At 41.1% G+C, this 18,581-nt stretch overlaps 1 protein-coding gene across 11 annotated transcripts in view; it reads left to right on the top strand.

The window, feature by feature from the left end:
* RNF19A (ring finger protein 19A, RBR E3 ubiquitin protein ligase) overlaps positions 1–18,012 on the top strand; it is a 58,769-nt gene extending 40,757 nt beyond the window's left edge. For all 11 annotated transcript variants that reach the window (XM_031591080.2, XM_090137846.1, XM_031591077.2 and 8 more), the window contains 8 exons: positions 3,859–4,067; positions 5,895–6,039; positions 6,599–6,761; positions 11,137–11,251; positions 12,427–12,588; positions 13,732–13,945; positions 15,267–15,410; positions 15,778–18,012. In XM_031591080.2, coding sequence (XP_031446940.2) covers positions 3,859–4,067; positions 5,895–6,039; positions 6,599–6,761; positions 11,137–11,251; positions 12,427–12,588; positions 13,732–13,945; positions 15,267–15,410; positions 15,778–16,468 — 1,843 coding nt within the window. In that variant the 3' untranslated portion in view covers positions 16,469–18,012. The remainder of the gene's footprint in view (positions 1–3,858; positions 4,068–5,894; positions 6,040–6,598; positions 6,762–11,136; positions 11,252–12,426; positions 12,589–13,731; positions 13,946–15,266; positions 15,411–15,777) is intronic.
* The last annotated feature ends 569 nt before the right edge of the window (positions 18,013–18,581 follow it).

The raw sequence follows: 18,581 nt of genomic DNA, 5'->3' as shown, positions 1-18,581 counted from the left end.
TAGTTTGACGATGAATCACAGAATCATAGAATGGCCTGGGTTGAAAAGGACCACAAGGATCATCTAGTTTCAACCCCCTGCTATGTGCAGGGTCACCAACCACCAGGCCAGGCTGCCCAGAGCCACATCCAGCCTGGCCTTGAATGCCTCCAAGGATGGGGCATCCACAGCCTCCTTGGGCAGCCTGTTCCAGTGTGTCACCACCCTCTGGGTGAAGGAACTTCCTCCTAAGATCTAACTTAAATCTCCCCTGTCTCAGTTTAAAACCTTTCCCCCTTGTCCTATCAAGAAAATTCTGATGAAGTGGAGAGTAAGGCAGGCGGTTGTAAAGAAAAGAATGTGGGGGAGGCAGGGTGAGCTCCATTGTTCTCATCACGTATAATCAAGATATTTAGATTGAAAGAAAAAAGCTTTCAGCATAATTCAATTACTAAGTTCTGTGGGGAAAAAAAAAGCAACACCACAATAATTAAGTAGAAGAAAGATGACCAATAATGCCTTCGGTGAGAGAAAAGCTGTGTATGGATCCTGCAGATCTTGCTTTTAGTTTGGCCTCTGGTCCAGCTGGCAGCCAAGGCAGCTGGTAGCAGCATGCAAGAAGAGGTGGGAAGGGGAAGTGAGAAGCAGTGGGAGAGTAATATCGGGGATTTTTAGGATGTAGTGATTAGAAAGAGGGTAGAGGAAAGGGTTATGCAGAGGGGAGGTTTAGAGAAGCAAACATGATTCAGCTTTTGTGCTAACACTGTGTGAAGGTCCCGTGCCACTTAGGGTATGCACAGACTTCAGCAGACATTTGCTCTAGTAGTTGTGGTACAGCAGTAGTCATACTTCTCCAATTGCTGCAATCAGTTTGCACGATATCCAGTTAAAGTGGAGGGCTTTCTTCTCTCATCAGTTAGTGGTGTGTGTTACTGGGAGATTGCAGCATGTGATGATAGCTGCCCTGATGTTAGCCTGAATCAATGTTTTCTTGAAGGAGGTGGATGGAATGTATTTATTGAATTTGCAATTAATCCCGAAGTAGGAAAGGGAGGTGTAAGAAGTTCAGAGGGAAGCAGTGTTTCCTGAAGTTGTACATTTTGGTAAGAATAATTTTCTGCTCAAATGGGTAAGAGAGTGAACTGAGTAGATGATATGTGAGAGCACTTCTGCTTATCATCGACGAAACACCTGGTGTAATTGTTTCAGGGTTTAGAATCATAGAATTGTTTGAGTTGGAAGGGACTCTAAAAGTCATCTGGTCCAACTCCCCTGCAGTGAACAGGGATGTCCACAGCTAGATCAGCTGCTCAGAGCCCTGTCCAACCTGACCTCCACCAATAGAGCATCTACCACCTCTCTGGGCAGCCTGTGCCAGTGTCTCACTACCATATTGTAAAAAAACAAACAAACAAACAAAAAAAAACACACCTTTTCCTTATATCTAGCCTAAATCTCCCCTCTTGTTGTTTGAAATCGTTTCTCCTTGTCCTATCAAAACAGACCCTGTTAAAGAGTTTGTCCACTTCTTTCTTACAGCCCCCTTTTAGATGCTGAAACATCATGTGAAAAATGGTCTCTATCAGAAGAATTACTGTTTTTATTAAAACTACAGTTGTTGAGTGCAAACTGAGGAAGAGACTGCAGGGGTGGGAAAGGAGGGAAGCGGGGTGAGTGTCATAGGGTCAGTGTGTGGGCCAGCTGCAGCTGCCTGCAATGCCTTGGTAGGGATGTGGGCCAGTGGCTGATCTTTCCATGGGAAGGACAACGGATGAGGAAACCTCTTGGGTTTTCTTCCAGACAGATTTCTGGGGATTGTTTCAGCATATGAGTTGTCAGATGCCATTTTAACAAGCCTGCAGTGAATCCGTATTCCAGATGTGTTGTGTCCTTTATTCTGCCTGATTATTTAGTGATTTTGCTCAGAGATTACATTGCTGACGTTACTAGAAGAGAGCAGCGATCCTGAGATTCTATCTTTTTCAAGCAAGGAGTGGGTTGGGCAGAATACAGGTTCTTCATTCCTTCACCATACACCATTTCTGCAATTATTTGTTCTTCTCCCATTATTTTTACTTGCTGTTACCCGGAGTTTGGCTCTTGAAATGAATGCAGGGCCTTGAGGTGAAGCCTGGAATCTTGCACAGTGTGACCTAAGGTTTACTGTGGTCTGAAAGGTTCCTTTCTGAAGGTCTGGTACATCAGCCCCAGAAGGCGTGTGCCATCAGGGATGTGCCCTGTCCTCGACAGCAGATGTGCTAATGCCCAGTAACCTCAGGCACAGGCCCAGTGCACCTCTTTGATGTATCCCTTTATGTTGAAGAAGCATTTGGATCAGAGTTGTTTTGCATGCATACAAAGCAATTATTTCTTCAAGTTGCTCTAACTGGGGAAAATTGAGCTGATTAACTTGGCACTGAACAACTGAAAGAGTCTGACAATTATTGACCAAATTTTTACTTGGAAAGCAAGAAATGTTTGCAAACAGGCAAGCATGTATAATTTTTGTAGCTACAGCATCTGTAATTTAGGAGTTGAAAACGCTTGTTCTCCAACCTGCTGTTTTAATTCATGAATGAAGCCAATAGGACTTCACGAAGCTTCAGACCTATCAGCTCCAAAACTGAAATAGCTACATTTTCAGGTAATGATTTGTGCAGAAGTAGTTTTTTAGTAACATTAGTGAATGTTTCACATGAATTTTATGCGACTGCTGTACATGGGATAGGATCTGTTAATAATGTACAACTTAATTTTTTTTACAGTAAAGCAACTTTCCTATGAACAGCCATAAACTTAAGCCATGCTGTGCTTACAGATCTGCTAATGTCTGTTCAGAGGGGCTGTTAGTAAGAGCTAAGCTGTACATCTGAGTGTTCTCAGCAGGGGATATAGCATTTCTATTTAAAATAAAGCTATTGCATCAAAGCATTGAAAATGTCACAGTGGGGCAGGAATTAAGAGGTGTGTGCATATGTATGTATATCTGTGTATTTCTATATTTGTTTAGGACCTGACCTGGTGTGAATTGTAATACGTGTCTGTGTCTTTATCATATAAACTTCAACATTTAAACCTGTGGCAGGATTTATTTTCAGCTGTGACTTGTGGAAGCAGCATCATTGAATGTGGTTGCTGATGGTTGTTTGATTACAAAATAATGTAACAGTTTTATAAGTCTCAGCATTTCGGGAGCTTTTTGGTTGTTAGTGTTGTCAGAGTAAAGCTGGTAACGATGTCCCAAACTCCCATCTATTTATGCATTTCTGGTTTGAAATTAACTTTTAAAATAATGGAGTATTTTATAAAAATACTTACTCTGTTTTGATATTTTAAAAGTTTGAGGAGCATTTGAGCTAGGAACAACCAGCAAAATAGAAACTGTTGCAGAGCAGCAAGTCAGCTGCCTTGGGAGTAACAGCTGATGCTACTGCTCCTGTGGTAGAGACCATCCTGTGACAGAGGCACAATCCTACTTAGATGTGTCCAGAGTGCCTGGGACACTTCTGAAGCTGTAACTTTTTCTAAGTTTTTTGATTTTCTTCTCCCACTCTTCTAACCATTGCTGCTTTCTGACCTTCAACTTCTCAGTACTGCATTCAGCACTTTCACTACCACCTGAAGCCATTAAAGGTTGGAGAGAACAAAGTGTTGCATTGATCAGAGTGCTTCTGTGCAGTCTTAATCAACTATAGTAGCAGTATGCACGTGACAGATCGAGGTGGTATGGAACCTGTGCTGGCATGGCATGGTGCCAGCTCCTGGTGTCCACAGCCTTCCTTGCTGCTTCAGCTATTCTGGCAGCTCTTTTTAGCTTTAGTCTGTAAATGAAAAACATTTCTGTTAACAAAACTCTTTTGCCCCTCTTGATCATTCAAGATATGCTGTGATCGCATTTGGATGTGCCAGCTGTCCCAAACTTACATGCGGACGAGAAGGCTGTGGAACTGAGTTCTGCTATCACTGTAAGCAGATTTGGCATCCGAACCAGACCTGTGATGCTGCTCGCCAGGAGAGAGCTCAGAGTCTGCGCCTGAGAACAATCCGTTCCTCATCTATCAGTTACAGCCAGGAGTCTGGAGCAGCAGGTACGTATGATTAGGATCCTGTGCCTGTAAAATACATTCCTAGTAATTGCACGATTAACTTTGAAATGACATAATAGTAGCTTGGAAGATGATAACTTCTTTGTGTTTCAGAAACAAAAAACATATGTTTTTAGGTTTGAATTCAAATTTTTGAAGTTAATACTTGAAGTACTCTCTGACCAGGGCACCTATCTTTGTTTTTAGAAGGCTGCTAGTAGTAAAACTGTAAAACTGAATTAAGCTCCCAAAACACTTGATTTTCTGTTTTCAGAAGAGTCTATTTGTCTGATGCCAGCTTTGTTTGAGACATTTTTTGAGTAGGCTAGCCCCTGTTCACAAAGAGTTACCTAATTTCTCTTTTTCAATAACATGTTCATCTCTTTGACTATCAGAAAGCAAGCAATTCCAACTTCTGAAAAACTATACTTAACCAAAAAAAAAAGGCCCTTCAGAAAAGGCCCTTCAGAACAGTGTTTTGCAGACTGAGTCCAGTTTGCCATAAATAAGAATGGTCTTCAGATTTCACCCAGCTCTGATCTGCTTGAAGCTTTTGCGTCTGGCCAAAACACAGTACATGTCTTGGGAAAGAATCTATTACAATTTGAATGTGGTTAGAACTGTCATTCCCTAATCCAGCCCTAGCCCTGGAAGCCTTTAGTTTCTTGTTTGTTCTGGCTCGTATTAAAAAGCTCACCATCTTGCCTTAGAAATTGGTATTTTGCTCTAATTTTCAAGTGGATTTTAAAATTTAAATAAATTAGCATGCCAACTCATGTTTGTTTTCCAGTCCCTACTAGTGTGATCACAAGTAGCTCTACCACATCCATGCTCAGTTTAGTTACTGCCCTGTAAGTTGTGTGTCTCTTCTTATTTGGGATTAGCTGGTGCATTGTTTTAGCTGTTCACTGCCTGACTGTGCTGGAGTCAGTACAAGTAGATAGTTTCTGTTGGTTCCTCACCTCTTTGGTTATTCCTTACATCAGGCATAAGGTATATCCCTGTTTTCCCTTTGTGCATGCTATTAGCACAGAGGTAGGAGACCGGGACTTTTGTACTAGGGACCTGCAAGTTACTTCATCTGCTGTGCATAAATAGCTTGTCTCAAAGTACATGTGCTGACCAGTGATGGGCAGGAGCAAAGATCACGTCTGTGGTTGTGTCACTGTACAAGTATTTCACTGTTGCTCAATGACCTCTTATTTGCTGATGGTAGAGCTAGCTGCTTAACCACAGTTTTTAAATATTTGATGTAAGAACAAGGAAAACCTCTGGAATTTTCTTCTTTCCTACAATAGTTTTTTGTAGGGAATAAGTATTGCTGTGAAGAGAAATCAAGAAGAGGACAGTGATACCAAAGAAATGCAATTAATGTAGAACAGGAGGTGGATTTATGATAAGACGACATAATGCAGTGGAGACAGAATTCAAATAAAAGATTCATAACAGCATGAAATGTAAAAGAGGATTATATTTAGAAAGACCATGTTGTCAGTCCTGTTTTAACATACATGTTTAATGTCTGACTCTAATGTACTGCATTAAGCCTAGAAAATCCTCAAACAGTATGTGCATTAACTATTGAATCACTTGAATGTGAACCTATGTATTTTATTTTTGATCAGTGCTATTCAGTCCAGGGCTTACAAATACAAATAGATGTCAGAGAAGTCATTGCCAAATCATGGTTTGTAACGCAAGCCATACAATAAACTTTCTCCATTTTTTTAAGATGGTGGTTCAGTCAGCTTTCCCAAGTATCTGTCTTTTTTTTGATTAAATCTATCTGCCCTAATAACTGATAAGATCTTAATATTCATTTTTAAACAGCTGATGACATAAAGCCATGCCCACGCTGTGCTGCTTATATAATAAAAATGAATGATGGAAGCTGCAATCATATGACTTGTGCTGTCTGTGGCTGTGAATTCTGTTGGCTTTGTATGAAAGAGATCTCAGATTTACACTATTTAAGGTACGTTGAAGAAAAAAAGATCTGTACGGTTGGTAACTTATTTTTTCAGGTTATATAAAAGTACATTGCTATGTGCTGTAAGTCTGGCCTTCTTCCTGTTGTAGTAGAGCATCAAAGTTGAAGTATCTATATCTGAGAATACGTTAGTTTTCAGTGCAAGTATTTAAAAGTCAGTGCACTGTTATTCTTATAAAATATTTTTCTAAGTTGCATGTGTACAGTGTGTATGTTGTAGAACAAATGGTGTGTTATAGATGAACATATTCTTACTGACCTCTTGGTACTGCTGTACTGTATTCATATAAAGCTACACAGCAATTCTGATTATGTTACGTTACCTCTGAATGACAGACTGGGTGTGGTAACATGCAATATGCTTTCCTTTGCATTTCAAAATCTGCTGCAAAGCCTCTGTAAAAGTCTGAAGTGATAACTGATGTTCTGAGGTTCAAGTGACAGATACCAGAACAATAGTTTTGTAACTAGATAGCAGCTAAGTACTGTGTAGTTGTGTCAGTTTGCTTACAAGTTCTTTACAGTTTTCCTACTTCTGTCTTAGCCCATCAGGTTGCACGTTTTGGGGAAAGAAACCATGGAGTCGTAAGAAGAAAATACTGTGGCAACTAGGGACACTTGTTGGAGCTCCTGTAGGAATTGCATTGATAGCTGGCATTGCTATTCCTGCTATGATTATTGGAATTCCTGTGTATGTGGGACGGAAGGTAAAATACTGTGTTCAGTTGGTCGTCTTCACCAGGAGAGGGGGGCTGGGGAAAAGATTGCTTAAGACTGATTTCAGTTGTGCTTTTATGTAGTTAGTCATAAAACAGGTAGAACGACACACTGAAAGAGGATTTCTATATTTTGCCATTTTACTTCGTTATTTTAATCTCTAGTTTCCATTGTGTCCATTAGAACTGAACAATCTTTAGAAAGAGGGAAGGAAAAAAGAATCCCTTTTTTTATAAAGCAATGGAGCTGAGCTTTAATGCTGCTGAGTTAAATGAAAGAGTGATTCTCTTTGTGTAACTGTAACTTGTCTTTTTCTCAACACCGTGCTATTTTGATTTCATGTACAACAAAACCCATACCCATTTTCACAGTAGTCATGCTTTGCTCTCCTCCTGAGGTAAGTCATGCACCCATTCCTGTTGTAATGCATCCAGTTCTTTCGGCCCAATTCCTTAAGACTAGTATGAGTTTTGGCATTTTTGTAACTCTGAAAAAGTTGGTTGTTTCTTCCATCCTTCTTCTAAGTTAATGAAAATATTGAATACATCACTTGAAAGGGATAGAAGGGGGAGAAGTTACAGTTTGGGGAGTAATAAGTAAATCTGATGGTTTTCTGTCAGCTTCACATGAAGGTAATAGTTGCTTCTCTAGACTATTTTCAGTCTTGGCCATTATAACCAGGTTGAGTGCCATGTAAGAAAACTTTCAAGTCTCTGTGTGATATCTGCTTCTCCCTATCATCTTGGCCAGTTATCCTCTCACCAAAGAAATTAAAACAGACGTGATCTCCACTTGAAAAAATCTATGATCTCTTTATTTCCTGCTTTTGCATTGGTGTCTCTTAAGTTTCTGGTTTTCAGGAAATTGAAGTTTCATTCATTGGCCTTTAATTCTGCAGGTCCTTGTTTTGTACCTTTTTAAAAAAAAGATTATCATTACAATTTAACTTCTTCCAGTTTTTTTCCCCCTCAAAGATACTCTATGAATAATGTTTTTCAGAAATCTATTCTTAGTGGCTCTGAAGTTGGGCCTGCTTTTTCAGATCAGCTCATGCGACTGTGCTCTAACCTGCTGTTTTCCTGCAGATCTCACTCCTTTGTCACCTGGCTCACAGTAAATCTTTGGTGACATCTGAAGGAAAAAAGAATGGAACAAGCCTCTAGTTTAATCTGCTGGCTGTCTTTCCTTTCTGTTAAATAGCAAATTGATTTTTGTCTTCCTCTTGCTGGCATTGTACTTGTAGAATAACTTCCTGTTAGCTTTGTCCTTTCCTTTTTTGTCTCCTCTATTTTAACCTTTCTGATTTTTGTCTTGACACCCTCATGCTGTTCCTTTGTACCCATTGAAAGTAATCTGACCTACTTTCCATTTTTTAACATTACTTCTTCAGTAGAGGAAGCTATTTTGTTCTTCTGCAACATTTTCTTCTGCACTGGCAGAGTTTGTGCTTGTCTTGCTATAGCTTCTGCTCGGAAGCACTCATTCTCGCTCATTTTTATAGATATGCATCTAGTAATCTATCACTTTTCTGCTGTTATTGAAATCTCTCTTATTTTGGCCTAATGTTTTTATTTGGGCATTCTTTGCTCAGAATTCTGAAGTCTCTTACCAGTGTTCACTGAATCAGAGAATGGCTTGGGTTGAAAGGGACCTTGGGTATCATCAAGTCCCAGCCCCTCTGACATAGGCAGGGTTGCCAGCTGCTAAATCAAGTACTAGATCAGATTGCCCAGTGGCCTTAAACATCTCCAGGGATGGGGCATCCACAGCCTCTCTGGGCAGCCTGTGCCAGCACCTCACCACTCTCTCAGTAAAAAACTTCCCCTTTATCTAATCTAAATCTCCTCTCCTTTAGTTTAAAACCAACTCCCTGTTGTCCTGTCACTATCTATCCATGTAAAAAGTTGGCTTCCTTCCTGTTTATAAACTCTCTTTAAATATTGGAAGTCCACACTGAGGTCTCTCTGTACCCTTCTCTTTTCCAGGCTGAACAAGTCCTGTTTCTTCAGCCTCTCTTTATAGGAGTTGTGCTCCAATCCTTGGAACATCTTCGTGGCCCTCTTCTGACCCTCTCCAAAAGCTCCACGTGTTTCCTATGTTGGAGGCTCCAGCTTGCCTCACGAGAGCAAAATAGAGAGGGACCATCACCTCCCTTGCCTTGCTGGCAACTTCTGTTCTTGATGGCCTTCCAGGCTGCCAGGCTGGGCAGTGCACGCTGCTGGCTCATGTTAAGTTTTTCATCAATCAGAACCCGAAGTCCCCAGCAGGGCTACTCTCAAGGAGTTTTTCTCCCAGTCTGTATACATATCTGGGATTACCCTGACCCATGTTCAGAACCTTGCATTTTGCTTTGTTGAACCTCATTAGGTTCATGTGGACCCAGCTTTCGAGTTTATCAAGGTGCCTCTGAATGGCATCCCTTCCATCTACTGTATCAACTGCATTGCCCAGCTTGGTGTCATCAGCATACTTGATGAGGGTGCTCTTAATCCCATCATCTAAGTCACTGGTAAAGATCTTAGAGAGTACCAGACACAAGATGAACCCCTGAGGGACACCACTCATCAATAACCTCACCTGGAATCCACAGTCCTCTGGCTGTGACCTTCCAAGGAGTTCCTTATCCACCAAATAGTCCACCATTCAAATCCATGTCTCTCCAATTAAGAGATAAAGATGCGGTGTGGGACCATGTCAAAGGCCTTGCACAAGTCCAGGCAGATGACATTGGTCTCCTTTCCTTTGTCCATCGATGCCGTCACTGCGTCATAGAAGGCCACCAGATTGGTCAGACATGACCTTCCTTCGGTGAAGCTGTGCTGGCTGTCTTGGATCACCTGCTCATCCCTCATGTGCTGTAACATCTCTTCCAGGAGGATCTGTTCCATGGTCTTCCCAGGCACAGAAGTTGTTACTCTGTGTTTTTTAAGAAATCCAGACTGCTTATGGATTCTTTTTTTGATGTGTTACTTTTGTTTGGGTAAAATTGCCCATAATAGTAAAATTTAGTTCAGGGAAGGATACTGCTAATGGCTCACAGAGTCCCTTAACACCAAGTCTTCCTGGGCTTGTAACTCCTACACACTCATGCTGTGAGAGTATTCATTTTTTTTTCTTGTTAAGCTACTACCTACATGCTTTCCAGGTATGTTCCACACTCATGTGCTCCCTCACTCAGTGTTGTTCTCTGTATAATGTACTCCAGAGCAAGTACATGCATTCTCTTTATGTAGAATCACAGTGTTTTCTATTCCTTTTCCTTGCCTGTCTTGCCTAAATGCAAGTTCTTATTTTATTCCAGAGTGAGAACTATCCTAGCAAATTTAACATTTAATTTACAGAGCACAACACATTATAAAACTTAGTTCTGCTTGTGTTGTTATTCTTGTTGCAGTGGCAGTTTGATGTAAAAATAATAATAATACTGTGATTATCCTCTTGTTGTTCTTTGCTCTTCCTTAGATATACTGAGAATTAACTTAGCATGATGCCAAGAAAGAGATCTGCTGATCATTTGTAATTTTGTCTTAACCAAGAGTTCTGACAGACAAAGCATCATGCCTAAAATGCCACTTTCTTAGGGAGAATTAAATAAAAATGAAGTAGGAAATCTCTGCAAAACAGTGATTTTTGAAGGCCTTCCAAATTCATGATTTGCTGCAGTTGAGTTTGAAATGGTTGTATTTCAGAGTTATGGCAGACCTAAACCATCAGTAAGGGTTTGGGTTAGCAGATCCTTCTGAGGAGGATCTCCTGATCTGAGACTTCACAGTGCTATTTGCTGGTTTGCTGAAATAGTCTCTTACTCAATGGCTTGTCATGAGGGTGCCAGAGCAATGGAGTTCTCACTCTCCCTCCCTTTAGGTTATGTTTGGTGAAGGCTGCCTTACTGCAAGATTTGCATGCCTCTGGTGTTTCAATCTGTGTTTCCATAGGTCTAATTATCTGTGAAAATTTCACTTCATACTGTTTGGGGGAAAGACGACAGGGAATGGGAAGTGTCAATTTGCTTGGAGGAGGCAATGCTTTGATCTTCAAAATTGTTTACTTTTCTCGACCATGTAAGCTAGAGTCATGATTCAACAAATAAACAACAACAACAAAAGCTTATTAGTGAGTTAGCTTTCTTGAGGCTGAAATTAAACACTTAGGAGCTGAATTGGAGGGCTTCTAAATTCTAAGATAAGACATGCCTAAATTAAGATGTGTAAGAATTTTCTTCTTAGGTGTAAATCGTGGCATAGAATGTAGTCTGTATGGAAGAGAGCAGGATATGGATTCCAAATTGTCAGTTTTTCCATCATTGCAGCAGTGTATTATTGATTATTGTAATGCCCTATAAACCCATTTTCCTCTTCTTTCAAGATTCACAATCGATACGAAGGCAAAGACATTTCAAAGCACAAGCGGAACCTGGCGATAGCAGGTGGTGTAACCCTGTCTGTAATTGTTTCTCCAGTTGTAGCTGCAGTAACTGTAGGTAAGCAAATATTATTATTTTGTATATTGGTTACACCTTGCAACCAGAGTTGCGTAAGCACTCATGAATAAACGCTCAGCTGAGATAAGTCTTATGGTTTCCTTTTGCAGGTACGGAAATCAAGACATAAAAAAAAATGAAAAACAACACACAAGGAGTGTGGTTACACATTTATTGGGGTAGAATGGAGGATAGAGTACTTTGGGAAACATGGCATAAAATGAAGAGCTAATTATTTTTATCTTGCAAATTGAAGTTGTCACATTGTCATCTGTCTTAAAACTGAAATATATAGAGCTTCTTCTAAATAACTAAGACAAAGCTTTTGCTACAGAGTCTATTCATATTCTAATAATTTAAATAATTCCTAACAAACTTTCCTCAACACAGAAGAAAAACAGTATTTTAAATTCAACATTACAGTAGTTGACAAACTATAGTACAATACCAGTGACTTTTTATGGCTGGAGTCTTTCATTTAGGTTAGACTGAGGAGCCTTTGCACTGGGTCTGTGTCTTTCCTGGCTCTTTCAGAAAGTGCCAGCTTTGCCATTTTTTGTACCTTCTGTGGGCTTGCAGCAGCAATTTACACATTTACAGCGAAGAAATAACTTTCACAGTCCATTAAAAGTGGTGGGATAAACATGCACATAATGTATGTGTTTTAGCCTGTGGCTTCTTTCACTGTTTTCCCTCTGCTCCTTGCCCCCCAGAATTGTTTACATTTAAGGAAAAATTGTATGATTAAATTCTTAGATGGAATCTGCATGATACAGCAAATACGAAAGATCCAACAGTAGTAATGATGGTGAGGCCCATAAAATCAATAGCAAAGCCCCATCTGATTTCAGTGAATGCAAAGTCCAACTGAATTTATAGGAATATAAAGTATGTTCTTTTTTTTGTCTATAAAAGAAGTTATAGACATTGGAAGTAGTAATTCACCCAGCAGTGTGCTTCTCTGCCTTCCAGTTCTGAGACGGGGCCCTTGTGCCCAGTGAAAGTACTTTTGCTGTCACTTCACTTGATTTATCAGTATTTCTTACTTTTGTTCTCCCCTAGTTTCTTTGAAGCCTGAAATGCTAAGTAAACGTCATTCTATGAAATCACTTTCATAAGAGAGTGCAAAATCTGAGTTGCATTTAGTTAACTCAAGATGGTACCTTCCTCTGCAGGTATTGGTGTTCCTATCATGCTGGCCTATGTGTACGGAGTTGTGCCGATCTCCCTCTGCCGAAGTGGAGGCTGTGGTGTTTCAGCAGGCAATGGCAAAGGTGTTAGGATAGAATTTGACGATGAAAATGATATAAATGTTGGTGGAACAAATGCAGCTGTAGGTAAGATGATGTTCTATTTTCTGGACTTTGTGACTTACTTATATTTGATAGGCTCAGATACCCAAAGTACTTACTTGCAGAAGAGGTGCAGCATGGTCAGGGCTGTCTCCGCTCTGTGCTAAAAGATGAGCTCTGAGGTGAGAGAGTAGCTTCTGTGTTCATGTTGTGCTGTGCTGTAGTACAGCACTTGCTCATGTGGACATAGAGCAAGACAGTCAGCTGTCTTGTGGTTTGAATTCTGTGTAAGCTGTTGTCCTGCTTTTTGCACAGCACTAAGTAAAAGGTGACAGCTTTCTCATTCTTGACTAAGGTTAAATGTCATTAAGTGACTTTCAGGCAATAAAGAGTGCTGTTGTCTTATTGTTCCTTTTAACCAATCACTGAAGCAACTCTTTGAATTTTCTCTGAAGCTGGCACGCTTTAGTTCCTTAGAATCCAGTCGTGCAGTTTGGTCAGCATGACTGAAAGCAATCTGAGAATCCCACTGCCATTTCACCTCCTTTCTAATGGTCAGCAAGATGCCAAAAGTGCAGAAATGCAGGACAGTGAATCTGCAACTTAATCTTATGTTAAAAATGATTGTGTTCATTTATTAAGAAAAAAAAGTATCCCCTTTTAAAAGTCATTTATCAGAATACTAATTCAAAGCAGTGATGCATTAAAGCTTTATTTGCCAATTTGAACCAAAACCAGACTAATGCAATGGCAATCCCATAGGTAAAAATTTTAAGAAAATCAATTCTGCTTTTTCAGAATACTGGTTTGTAGAGGCTTGCTGCTAGCTTTCCTCTTTTCATGTAGAATGGGAAGAATTAAATGCATTTAGTTGCTGATGTGGTGCTGCTATTTTTTTAAATTACTTGATGATATCATTTGATACTGACTTTCTGTAATCTTTGACTCCATGTTACGTGCCCCACCATGGATAACTTTTGGATATCCTTGGTATGTCATATCTGATACAACCATAACAGCAACTCCAAGAAAGGTCCCATTTTCTTTGAGAGTTATCTTTTTGTCACTGTATTTTATAAATCCTTTTTCTCAGCGTAACTTCAGAAACAATTTCCATGGTCATGTTCTAGAAATCAGCAAATTCTGTTTCTATGAATGACAAGCCTTCCTTCTTCCTTTCTGTCTTAGATACCACTTCAGTCGCAGAAGCACGTCACAACCCCAGCATAGGCGAAGGAAGCGTTGGTGGGCTGACTGGCAGCTTGAGTGCCAGTGGCAGCCACATGGATAGGATAGGAGCCATTCGAGACAACCTGAGTGAAACAGCTAGCACCATGGCGCTGGCTGGGGCCAGTATAACGGGCAGTCTCTCGGGAAGTGCAATGGTTAACTGCTTTAACAGGTAAGAGACATTCTTGCTGCTGTATAGCACCCAGCCCTGAACGTAGCATAGAATCATAGAATGGCCTGGGTTGAAAAGGACCATAGTGATCGTCTAGTTTCAACCCTCCTGCTAACACAGCCATGTTCTCTAATGGGAGAGCTCTCTGCGTGCATCTCACGCTGACATCACGAGTTCTGACTTGTTCAGAAGGGAGCCTACAGAGGGGAGGGGAATCAACTCTTTGAAAGGGTAGATAACTGCAGGATGAGGGGAAATGGTTTTAAGTTGAGGGAAGGGAGATTTAGGTTGGTCGTCAGGGGGAAATTCTTTACAGAGAGAGTGGTGAGGTGCTGGAACAGGCTGCCCAGAGATGTTGTGGATGCCCCATCCCTGGAGGTGTTCAAGGCCGGATTGGATGGGGCCCTGGACAGCCTGGTCTAGTATTAAATGGGGATGTTGGTGTCCCTGCATGTGGCAGGGGGGTTGGAGATTCATGATCCTTGTGGTCCCTTCCAACCCTGGCCATTCTGTGATTCTGTGAAGTACAGAATTGCCCCTTCTGAACACCTTGGCCTTGCCTCAGTGTCTGCTGTGAATTGGGGTCTCCCTGTCCATAGGAGACAGGGAGTATCTGGAAAGGATTGTGTTGGGTTCTGGAAGGAATTTGCTCCTTAAGAAAATGAGTAGTGTTCAGCACCTCATTTAAATGGCTTGCAGGTCTGGGCTATGTAGAAAAAGGAGGGCAGGGTAGCACAGAGATCTTCCTTAGTCTAGAGCTGTGACTGCTGGCTGAGGTATGCCTGTCCTCCTCTTGAAGGAGCTGAGAGAGGAAAGCAAAGCAAACACTTCCAGTTCACTGTCAGAACACAGATAAAGAAGGCGTTTGGAAAGAAGCTTATGATCCTGGTTCATCTGTTTTCAAGTTTCTGTTATTTCTGTTGAAATTGATAACAGTACAACAAAGCAGAGTACAGAACACAGTTCTCTGACTGTTATTTGATAAGTCATGATTTTGCAGCTGGATCAACATGGAACTGTTGTGAATTTGTGTGTCCTTTTGATTGTTTTATCTGTTTTTGGAGTACAGTACATTATCTGTGAAGGAATTGTAGCTCAGCTTGGAACTCATTTTTGTAACTCTCAGGGAGGAAATAACCCAGAAACTCCATTTTGTGTGCAACATTTTACTTTGTTGGCAATTTCATCTAATTTTGTTTTTAACTGTGAAACTGTGCTTACTGTTGTGTGGTGGAGAAACTTTACAAGGTGATAGTAATTCTCAGCTAGGGTGCTTTAACTGTAGTAGCAGCTCATGCAGCCCTTTTTCTTTCTCTCCAAGGCTGGAAGTACAAGCAGATGTGCAGAAAGAACGCTACAGCCTCAGCGGAGAATCTGGTACAGTTAGCCTGGGAACAGTTAGTGATAATGCCAGTACCAAAGCAATGGCAGGATCCATTCTCAACTCCTATATCCCTTTGGACAGGTAAGAGAAATGTGAAAAGAGAAGATTAAGCCTTACTTACTAAAGGATCCCTAAGCGTGCCTCTGCAGTTCTGTTTAAAACTTTGATGAAAGAAACAATTTTTTGCTTAGAAATTGGATTACATGTGATTGCTTGTATTTGCCAAGCTTTCTTCCAAAGAGGAGAACAATCTCTGTAGCTCAGTTTCATTTTCAGACTGTCTGCTACTGTTTGGGCCGTTTACTAGGTTAAATGCTTTTTCCAAAATGGGTGACATTTCTCTCATTTGCTTTTGCAATGTATTTTGAAAAGCTGCAGGAGTTTGTTCCGCTGTATTGCCTGGCTTGTTTTGGATAACTGCTTACACCCAGGCTCATTCTTGTTGCAGGGAAGGCAACAGCATGGAAGTGCAAGTGGATATTGAATCAAAGCCAGCCAAGTTCAGACACAACAGCGGAAGCAGCAGTGTTGATGATGGCAGTGCTGCAGGTCGGAGCAATGCTGCGTGTTCATCGGCCTGTGTGCCAGAAAGTAAATCTAGTGCCACCAAGTGGTCCAAAGAAACAACAGCAGGAAAAAAATGTAAGGGTAAGCTGAGAAAGAAGAGCAGCATGAAGATAAATGAGATGAGAGAGGACATGGATGCTCAGCTGTTGGAACAACAAAGCACAAACTCCAGTGAATTTGACTCTCCCTCTCTTAGCGATAGTATTCCATCTGTAGCAGATTCTCACTCGAGTCATTTTTCTGAGTTCAGTTGCTCAGATATGGAAAGTATGAAAACTTCCTGTAGCCACGGTTCCAGCGACTATCATACTCGCTTTACCACAGTCAGTGTTCTCCCAGAGGTGGAAAATGATCGCTTGGAAAACTCTCCACAGGTGAGCGGAATCCCCATGCCTGTTGCAGCAGCCTCAGGCACTGATGTTCAGCAGCTGAGTTACATTGCCGAGGAAAGCATTACTAGTGGATCTTCAACAGATGTAGGTCTAAGTGTTGATGAAACTCTGAAAGAAGCAAACAACAACCATGCACAACGTGCTGCGGAATTAAGCACTGCTATTCAGACTGAAATTTAAGCCAAAAAATGCTGCAAAAACATATTTACCACTAATGAACCCTGTCTGAAAGCTGGTTTAATTACATGCAACGGCTTCCGTAAGCTTCAGGTGACCGGCAGAAGCAAGGTTTTGATACAGCTGCATTTTATATACCTGTCTGTTAAGGCAGAATACTTCATATGGATCTTAGAGCTGTGTGAAGGGACATGAAGGCTTTAACAAGTGCATTACAGCAGTACAAATACGTCCGTGTTTTTTATTTTTGCCACAACTTTGCTTGAAAGCATATACTTGGTGTATTTAGATAAAAATTGGGTAATTCTTGATATGTTAAATGCTAAAATAAGTAATACATCCTGCACTGTTCGCTCAAAAAATAGGGGATGTGGGATAAATGGGTGTTAGCTGAGCATTAGTGACTTAAAACCATTCTAGCGTGAACTCGAAGGGAAGCAGAAGTTTTGTGGAGACCTCTACAAACATCTCTCAGCAGTGAATATCCATAGTGATCATTTTGTTTTATAACTGGGCACACTATTTGGAATGCATGTGGAATGGATCGCGTACCTCCAGGTGATGTGGCCCTGTGTCAGAAGTGTTCATGTGTACACTATGAGTGAGGCTACGGCGTGTTACGTCATTTAGAAGCGGAAGAAATTGGTACTTGATACGTGGTGGAATGGAGGCGTCACCTGTGGACAACAGTGGGGTCACTTATTTATTCACGCAACCAACCGTGCGGCAGATAAGGCTGCTCTACATTGTGTAAAACCTGTAAGATAATGATCCAATGATTTATGAGCATTGTAGTAAAGCAGATGCAGTCACCTTTCATGAGGGGGGAAAGCGGTGCCCCGTCAAATCTTGGTGCCTTGGAAAAGACTGGGTGTGAAGTGCCTGGTCGTTGGAGGATTTGTCTGTCGTGTTTTCCAGAATGTCCTCTTTGGCCACCTTCAAACACAAAAGAAAATCCTAGTGAATAAATGACTGGTAGATAACTGTATGATAACAAAGTATTAGCCTACCAAAGACTCACTCAGGCTTTCGTGAATGACTTCTTTCACGTGACATCTCTTTGCAAGATGTGCATCTTCAGTCCCAGAGTCGGAGTGCAGGGCAATGGCTGCCCAGCTGTCACGATGGCTTCTGGACATGCTGGCTTATTTTTCTTTTGCGCATGGAAGATGTACAGATAAACAAAAGCTGAAGTTGGCCAAAGCGCCTGCACTGTCCAATGTTTTTTTCTTTTTGCTATGTAAATCACTAAAAATGAGGGGAAAAAAAGTTGTGAATATCAGAAAAAACAGTTACCAATGTTCTGTCTTGTGTTCAATGTATTGCCATTATGGTGCTACTGGGAGTTGGGTTGGATGAAAAGAAAACGCCATGTGCTGCAGTTCTCTTCCATGACTTATCCTCACCAGTTTCATTAAATGCTTATAACACTAGTGCCAGTTACGTCATTTGATAATGCTTGTTACGGTATTTGTATATTTGCAATTCAGTTTCGCTCAGTAATATGCGTGTAAACTGCATATCTGAAATAAATGTCTAAGTACTGAGTTGGAGTGGGTCCTGTCAGCATGCGGACGGCCTTATGGAACGCATCGGATCTCAGGCTGCTCTCTGGCTCCGACTGCTGGCATCTTCTGTTGCCCCACATTTGGTGTTTGTTTGGTGGCCTTTGGGGTGGAGGTCTCTGGTGTTTTGAAACGTTTCCAATGGTGGATGTTGAAGGAGAGAATAGAAATGAGGATGAATGGAACCGACTGTATCCTAGAAATGGCAGTGAGGCACAGGGGCAGTTCTGTCTTTGGGTACTCTGAATTCTGAATTTAGTGGGAAGGTTTGAATTGGGTATTTTTGGGTGTGTGTGCACTTCATTCTGAATTTTCTTTTTTTCCTAGTTTGAACAGTTTTACAGTACTCTGTTATTAATGAGTGATGTGTTGAAATAGGATCAGCATTAACTAAACATTTTATTGTGCCCCATTTTGGGCTCTCCAGCTCAAGGAAGACAGGCAGCTACTGGAGAGAATCCAGCAGAGAGCTACAAAGATGATGTGGGGCCTGGAGCATCTCCTGTATGAGGAAAGGGTGAGACCTGGGGCTGCTCAGCCCGGAGAAGGGA

This window comes from Phasianus colchicus, chromosome 3 (genome assembly GCF_987193195.1).
Source record: "Phasianus colchicus chromosome 3, bPhaCol1.hap1.1, whole genome shotgun sequence".
NCBI lineage: Eukaryota > Metazoa > Chordata > Aves > Galliformes > Phasianidae > Phasianus > Phasianus colchicus.
Note: the sequence above shows the minus strand (reverse complement) of the source record. Positions and strands in the feature narration are given on the sequence as shown.